Raw genomic sequence first — 8,828 nt, forward strand, 5'->3', positions numbered from 1 at the left:
TGTACGTGTATGTGTGTACTTTACATGCATGCGTATGTTGCTCCTGCAGGGTATAGTGTCTTTGTGCCTGCAGTTTGAGCGGCTGCTCCAGGCCCACCTCCCCCAGCTCTTCTACCACCTCCGACAGATTGGGGCACAGCCGTGAGTAGCCTGCATGCCGCTTCATCACCAACCCTTTGTCCCATAGTTGACCGCCATGGGGCCATTATGGCTGTCAACTGTGGGACCACATCTGTCCATAGAGACGTCAAGGTTAGAAGGATCGATTCATGTAAATATTGTGAATCTGGAGATACTATTGAGGCTCACAACTGATTCAGTTAGTATGCATTCAGTATCATTGGAAGGATACTCTTCCCTCCCCTTTCATTTGATCAGCAGGACTGAGCAACTGCAAGCAGGTTAACACAGGGTTTCTTTCTTGAGAAAGATCATGAGAAAATCTGAATGACTGAAATGTCGCCCATACAGTCAACTGTAAAAAATGCAGGTGGTAGGTGTGTATGGGAACCTTCTTTTTCTACAACAAACTGTTAGATGGATAGCAGACAACAGGGTGTCAGGTAAACTGAAATCAGGTCCCAACATGTTAGGGAGATGTTTTGTGAGACTAATTTCCATTGCTATGGAAATCTGACTTTGATCTTGAACACTTTGTTTTTCAGTGGGACTGTGTCTGTCTTTAATGGTAAATCCTGAGAGAATACTGTATATTGCCATGGAGTAAATTCAGTGTACTTATCTTGGTTGAAGGCCTTTACACACTATCACTAATAATAAAACCCTATGGGTTTAGTTTCGAGAAAATACACATTCCTTATTTCATACATCTGTTAAACAGTTAACATTTTCTGTCTGTTTCAGTTTTTTGTAAGTTTTGTAAGATTATATAATATTTACACACACACACACACACACGCACACACACACACCCATACACACACACACCCACAGACACACACAACATATTTTAGGAGGTAATGCCATCTTGTGGTGGATTACTGAAAACACAGTCTCTTCTATATGAAACCAGGTGTATTTATGGAGACTGAAAAGTGCTCAAGTAAACAAACAGCCTCTTTCTATAGGTGGGCGTTTCCACAAAATGAAACCATCAATAAGCAGCATTGTATGAGACATTAATCTCACACTGAAGACACAGAACACTGGGCTCATATGGTGATCAGCAGCAAAAAGCAGGTTTTCTATATGTGGAATAGTGGCTGTTATTTTATCAATATGACCAAAACTACTGTTACTCTAATATTAATTCTTATTTTTGTGTAGATATTGCCTGCTTTATTTACATTTACTAAAATTTAAGATGGTATGGTACAAAGTGTAATAATACAGTATAATATAGTTCAGTACGCAGTTTCTGTAACAGGATGATAGTCGCAGCCTTATGTTCCACAGGGAATGAAGAGGATTAAGTAAGTAAGTATAGTTCAGTACAGTATATATGTTGTATAACACAAGATGCAACAGCTAAACATGGTTTTTACCAATAACTATATACTAATTAGTTACCAGTAATATATACCAATAGGCCTTTATAAATTACAGGGGAATGCCACCCACTTTAAGAATTCACATATGTTATTTCTGTTCCTCAGGAGTTCAGCCAGTGTTTGTGAACTTGCACCACTCTTCCCTAAAGCTACAAATCGGAGAGAAAACCCTTGAATTTCACTGGGATGTAAAATCAGGAGCTGCTCCATTGACAATGAATGGGGCAGTGACTTTGTGAAGCCATAAGATGTGTTGTCGAGTTCATATTTAAGAAATGTATGCATCTTATAAATTCTCACGGTCAGTTCTTTGGAGAGTATTTTTGCTTACTGAAGATCTCCAGCTCTAGAAGCCTTGTTTAATGTGTTGACTCTACTAACAAACTTGATGATTTTGTCCCCAGGTTGCGTATAGCCTTCAAGTGGATGGTGCGGGCCTTTTCTGGCTATCTGTCCACTGACCAGCTCCTCCTGCTCTGGGACCGAATCCTGGGCTACGACTCGCTGGAGATAGTTGCAGGTAGGCCGATACTGCACTCTCACTCAGCTAGAAACTCTGCTGTAATGGCCTTAATATTTCATGTGACACTGTTGTGATCTGACAGACCTCTTTCCTCTCATTTTCTCATTTTCTTCATCTCTCTCCCATATCCTGTCCCTCTTTCTCTCCCTCTCTCCCCTGCTCTCCACATCAATCATATCCCCCTCTTTCTCCTCTCCCTCACTGTATCAATCATATCCTCCTCTCTCTTTCCTATCTCTCTCTTCCTTACCTTTCCCTTCCTAATTTAAATCTCTCTTACCTCCGCCCTCTCTGTCCTATCCTTCTCTCTCCCCTTATACCATCCTCCTCCTCACTCCTCTCCTTCACGTATCCTGTCCTCCTGTATTCTCTGTTGTCTCCCTCTTCCTTTCCCCCCTCCCACCACACACACACACACACAAACACACACAAACACACACACACACACACACCTCCCCCAGTCCTAGCAGCTGCTGTCTTCGCCTTCCGTGCCGAGAACCTGATGGAGGTGACGTCACTGGCCTCAGCTGAGGTAAGTTTGTTTCACACTGGACTTGTGCATGTCTGTGTGTGTGTGTGTGTGTGTGTGTGTGTGTGTGTGTGTGTGAAACTCTGGTTCCATTCCTCCCCTGTTCCCCCACATAGCCCTGGAAGGCTGTAAATAGCCGTTGATGACCAGCCAGTACCAGTAACCCAGTCTTCTGCATGCACATGTCTGAAAAAACGCTGGCTGGACACTTAAGAATCCTTACCCCCTTACCCAGGACTGTGTGCCCCCCTCTTCCCCAACACCTCCCTCTAGACTCCCAAACACCACCACCTCCAGACACTGCTTCACTGAAAAAGAACAGGGCTGTTAGTATATAAAGCCCATCATGTGTCTGTTTGCTTAACATGGACCAACCATACGACACATGATTAAAAACCATTTTATTGCGCAGAATCATGTCAATAACATTGAAAGATGCATGCAAACTTGGCACAACAAATCGCTTTTACTGAGAGAACATGCTACAGCAGGTTCTGCACTGTCATTCATGTGGCATTATTACAGTAACTGGTAATGTAATTCTTGTGCATGCCTTGGACACATGAGACTCGTGTCATGTATTGTATAGCGCACCAGCTCCCATACTGTGGTCCAGCTATCATATGACTGCGAGCGAGAGTAAGCCATATGATGACCTGCGACTCTCTCTCCCCTTCTCCTCTTCCCTGACTCTCTCCTTCCCTCCCTCTGAGGGGGTTAATCCACGATGTGACGCATGGGGCGTCAGGCTGACCTGATGGTCTAAGATGCTGGCCGGCACTATTTGCTTGCTCATTTACCACCTGGCCCAGCGGAGAGAAGATATCATAACACGGTGCTCCTTATCTTATTTTTAGAGCCCCGAGCCCAGCGTTGAAATATTAGACCCCCTCTCTATACATGATAGGGTCCCTAAATTTAATCTCCACCAATCCCAAAAGGCCAGGGTGGGGAACAGCATATTCCTATGTGTGGACTGTCGTTTCCCAAGGATCCTGCATCATCAATATGCATGCGGTTCACTGTGGTTCTTTTTTTAAACCCTGAAATATGTTTCTTGGAGGTGGAGGGGGTGGGGAGGGTGTGGGTGGGGGGGACTTTATAGTCCTTCTCAAGTGCTTTAGGGCTTGGTGGGCAAAGGCAAGGTTGCTTGGTTGGTGGGGGGTGGGGGTGCGGGGTGTGAACGTTGACGACAAAATAGGTTTGTGATTTGCGTTTTGTTTGACAACCACACCGCAGGCCGTCCTCGCCGACCTCTCAACTCTGAAGGTCATGCCGCTCATCCAGATCTTCCTGTTTGCCACGGCCATCTGAGGCCCCTGGTGTCTGTGTGGGTATGTGTGTACGTGAGTGCAGATACGTACGATACGTGCGACTCGGGGGATAAAGAGACACCACAAAAATGCCACTTTGCCACGCTATACCCATGCCAACACCATCCATCATCTACCAAGAAATGTCAGTCAGCCTAATATGTGGAATAACCAAGGAATACCATATACACTACATGCATTCCATACTGCATCAATTAGTCTTGCAGGAGGTCAAGCAAAAAGCCAAATCCCCCTCAGCACACATGCTCCATAAATAGTGTATACCCTGTATCATGTTATTAGATATTACACAGTATGTAAGTATAGCCGCAGACGAGCGAGGCTAAGCTAGCCTCCCTAAGCCATATGCCCTGCAAGTAAGATGATATGCACCAATGCTTGGATCAGCTGAGAAGCTCATTAGATGAGTTGCATGAAGCAGTAATTGTATTGTGATAGCAGCGTGCGAGAGAACAACATTAATGTCTTTGAGCTTGGCTAATGAAGTGTTAATTAGATCTTGCAATTCATTCTGCTCTGTAGCTGGTGCTTGTTATAACGCTATTAGATAATGCTATTGCTGATGAATGAGAAGATTGGAAGCGCTGTCCTGCACCAGCGCGTTGAGAGAAATAGTCAAAAGCCACAAGCTGAATTAATCTGTAACTACTGTACTGATACATTTTTAAAGCTGCTGTATTTGTACATAAATGAAATATTAGGAAACAGCTCATGACTGCATTCTTCTGGGAAGAATTAGCTCCATTCCCAGTATTTATTTTGTTACTTTATGAACATTTATTTTATGTATTGTGCTTTATATTTAATTTATGCAGCCCTGATTTATTATTGCAATCCATATTTTGTACAATGTATTTGCATTATAATGTGTGACCTTTGATTGGAATGCATTCAAATGCAGTTTTGTCTTTTTAATTTTAATGTATTGTTTGCCAATCAATGCCAATATCAGTCTTTTGTCCAGCAAATGGTCATTACACCCTCAAATAACACAACTGAGTTTTGAACTGAAATAAACAGTTTTGTCTCTTCAACATTTATTCATTACCTGACAGTCATTTTTTCTTCCAGCACACAGTATCAAACCAAGACTCTTGGACATTGAATCTGTTTTGCAGCTTTATTTGATCTTACTGCAGTAAGTGTTTGATCATGCATGCCCATTAAGAGAATATCACTCCACTTATGTGATAGGATAAATATTTGGACAGGGCGTACTGTACTCTGGCAGCTCACCACAGGCGTCGAACCTGAGCAGGCAGAATGGGTAACTGACAGGTAGCAGCATTGAGGCACTTGATAGTCGGCCCCCGCAGCCTTCCTCAAGCATCTGCTGTATTCCTGCCTCGTTGTTGGCTGCCTTCCTCCCCGCTGCCCCCTCTGTGGGCTCGTATCGAATTATGCTGCTCTTCTCTTTCGTCCCTCGCTCTCTCTCTCTCTCTTTCTCTCTCCCTCTCTCATGATGGTTCCCGCTACATCTGCCACCTGTTTACCAGGACTCCCACGGCTGACTCTTTTATCAGTCATGCACCTCCTTTGGCCTCCCAAGCAGTCTGTACCTCCTGAAGCCACCATTACCTACTGTATAGTTCACCCAAACACCAGTCCCTCCTGGTGGCTGATGTGTTGCATTGCAGGGTGATGTGCCTTCTGTCCATCATCAGTCTGAGGCTGGCCATCGCTGAAAGATTTCTTGTAGATAGCAGTATCGGGTAGCCATCTACTTCTGTGCCCCCTTACAGTGTATTAGGACAGCGGCACATTGTTTGATGTTTTGGCTCTGTGCTGTCATTACTTGGGATATAAAATGACACAACAACTATGAGGTTAAATGTTTGACGGACCCGTCTAACTTGAGCGGATTTCCAACCTATCAAAAAATTTTATCCCATAAAAAGAACTACAGCCCTTTTTATCTATGGTCCACCCACTCCAGGGTGCCAGATTACAATTATATGCAATTAAATAGACAGTGTTCATGTGTTGTTTTTAAGCCAATAGAAATATAAATGATGTTGACTTTTTAGGTGTTTTACTTTTTTAGATTAGTTATACTACAAATACACGCTGATAAAATCACTTTTTGAGAGATATAGCTGATAAAAGGAAAATTGGAAAAGGTTTTAAGAAAAGCGTCAGAAGAAATCCTCAGAATAATATTTGAGAAGCAATATGAGAAAATGTATGGCTGTACCTCTAGTGCAAGCAAAATATTTGTTTAGAATAAGCAGATTAAGTTGTCATTCAAGATTTCATAAACAGAACTGACATGGTAAAACACCTTGTCAGTGAATTCGTAAGGGAAGTTGTGGCCAGAACCCAAGCTTCACATAAAGCCTAAAACATACTTATTGTATACTGACCGAAACAGTTTACAGGATGTGAAACACAGGACATGTTCACAAACTGGTATCTTAAAAAACCCCCAAATGTTTTCTATAAGTGAAAACCTTAACCTTTTCCTGATGATGACCCTCTCTCTAGGTATTTCCAAAAATGTGTCTAAAATCATGGCTTTATGACATAGAATATAAGCTCTAATTTTGGCACAGTTGAGTGTTTATTTTGGAGAATCACATGGACCACTGATGCTCTGAATGCCCTATAGACTATGAACTGATGGCACTTAAAGCCTACAGTCTAGGTCTAGTCTTTACATGATTGTCGTCCACCTCATAATAATCAACAAGAGCTAAAGGGCTTTACACACAGTGCTTAGCCCTGGGCTAAGAGTTAGCCATGGGTTACATGTCTGTGTGTGAACAGGGGTTAAGCTAACCCTGGGCCAACTGTTAGCCCAGGGTTAAGATAACCCAAGGCTAAGAATGTGCTGTGTGAAAAGCCCAGTGGTTTCCAAACTTGGTACCAGGGACCAAAGGGGTCTTTTTGAGGGGGTTCCCTCAAAAAGGTTGAGGTTTGGACAGTGAGAGATATGGGAATGTAAATCTTGATCTGAGGTTTCAAGCTCCCCACCTCCAGTCCAAATCATGTCCAACAACAGAAATCTTCTCAGATGCAGGTTCCTCAGACAAAATCTTACCAACCTGGCATCTGTGGCCTACTTTAGCAGGGGGTTCCCAAACCTTTTAATGCAGAGGACCCCAAAATAGATACACACAAGACTACACCCTCATTTGAAAAGATATATTTTTACGCCATCTAAGACGATTTTTGCAGATTTGACTTTACTCTTAATTGCCTAACAGTCTGCTGTAATTGGGGAGAAAACAGTGGGGATAGTGAAACCTATGAACTAAATTGTCATCCTTTCTCTCACATTTGCTCATTCTGCTAACACCTAATTAATAGTGGAAGGAATTTCTATTTATTCTTTATTCTGCATGGGGGGCCCCTGAACACCCACTTTGGGAGCCCCTGGCTTTAAAGGAGAATGCCAGTGTCATTTAGAGTTGCAGCCCATTTAATACTGTGTAGGCCTACGTCTAGTTTACATTTCCCCCAATAATTTTGCAATGCATGCTGTATGGAATTAGATTTTTTAACATTTAGCCTATTCATTTTTTTTGCCATTTTTAAAATACAAACTTTAAGGTGTCACACCTGGCTTGAAATGAATCGCTGTCCCGGCCAACATATCCTAACATATCCTGTATGGCAACATGTTTTTGAGGGATAATTTCCTTGTTCCTTATTTCCTGGCAGAGACTTACATTTCTTCCTGTGGGTGTCAGGGGATTGACATTAAGCAGAGCGTAACATAATGTGTGTATTCATATGAAATCACTCAACTCGGACACAATGAAATAAAACAAACTTTGATTTAAAAAAAACAAAAACAAATTAAAGTTTCAGGTTTACTGCAGCCGTAACCATAATATACATCTGAGGGGGACGTACCTCCCCTAATATTCAGATATGATTAAATCGTCTCCAATGTTATGGTTAATAATTGTATTTATTTTTTACTATTCTGTGGCAGACAGCCATGGAGCATCTTCTGAAATAATCATTATCATTCATACTAGTAGGTAGGCTAATAATAATCGTTAATTACCATCCAATTGAACAAGCTATGCATAAAAGTTGGGATGATGCATTATAGTCTTAATTATCTGGGGGAAATTATCTAGACCCTCTCCAGTGTTGACTAGGCCTACATGGTTACAGCATTGGTTTACTGTGATGGATTATCTAATTTTGAAGTCTGTGAAAGATGTTTATCATACTGCACAAAACTGAATGGCAGGAAATGGATTGTTGATGGTAGGAAAATGAGCCTTGACATCTCCAACTACCCTAACTGTATGCAGACAAACCAGGAATAATATAAAGCAGAAAGGCAACCTGGACGATTAGCACAAACTTAAATAAAACAAAACACCGGTATTATCCTTTAACATTACTATTTCCCGCGCTTGGCACCTTCAAAACGGACTAAAAGTGTTGTGTGGAGCAGCCAATCACACTCTGCCATGTTGGGACACTCTGGCCAATGGCGGCGCTCAGCAAGGAGGAAAACTTGGCTGGCCCGGTGAGGGGAAGTGGAGAACAATGAGCCGGGGAGCATCCGCGTCACCGTGACCAGAAAAAGAGACACCCCGAAGTTTCTCGGGGGGAAATTCCTCCGCTTTGGATGCAGTTCAAGACCCGTTCACCTCGGCCAGAAAGCCCGGTGCCAGTGAGCTGTGCCACATATGCTACTGTCTGAGTAGCCGGGGATGTGATGCGCCGCAGCCCGACAAACCACGCAGAATTGCCCCCAAAGGAACAACAAATCCCTGCGGTGTCGTCGCGCGAGTGGCGGCCTGTGTACAGCAGGGGGACGAAATTAATGTCCTGTCCCCCCCTCCCGATGTCAAGCGATTTTGCATACTGACTTCCGGCCCGAGGCTCGGCTCCCCCTTCCTTCTGCATCAGCCGGCGAGCCGTTGATATGACAGGAGGACACGGTATCACACCGCGCCATGAAA

At 43.1% G+C, this 8,828-nt stretch overlaps 1 protein-coding gene across 3 annotated transcripts in view; it reads left to right on the top strand.

The window, feature by feature from the left end:
• The window catches only part of tbc1d19 (TBC1 domain family, member 19), a 24,195-nt gene extending 19,297 nt beyond the window's left edge, over positions 1 to 4,898 (top strand). For all 3 annotated transcript variants that reach the window (XM_071519317.1, XM_071519315.1, XM_071519316.1), the window contains 4 exons: positions 50 to 141; positions 1,916 to 2,031; positions 2,496 to 2,566; positions 3,803 to 4,898. In XM_071519317.1, the coding sequence (XP_071375418.1) occupies positions 50 to 141; positions 1,916 to 2,031; positions 2,496 to 2,566; positions 3,803 to 3,877 (354 nt within the window). In that variant the 3' untranslated portion in view covers positions 3,878 to 4,898. The remainder of the gene's footprint in view (positions 1 to 49; positions 142 to 1,915; positions 2,032 to 2,495; positions 2,567 to 3,802) is intronic.
• The last annotated feature ends 3,930 nt before the right edge of the window (positions 4,899 to 8,828 follow it).

This window comes from Centroberyx affinis, unplaced genomic scaffold, assembly GCF_046629955.1.
Source record: "Centroberyx affinis isolate AG114_WGS23_722 - 3 ecotype Tasmania unplaced genomic scaffold, CSIRO-AGI_Caff_v1 ptg000686l_1, whole genome shotgun sequence".
NCBI classification, from domain to species: domain Eukaryota; kingdom Metazoa; phylum Chordata; class Actinopteri; order Beryciformes; family Berycidae; genus Centroberyx; species Centroberyx affinis.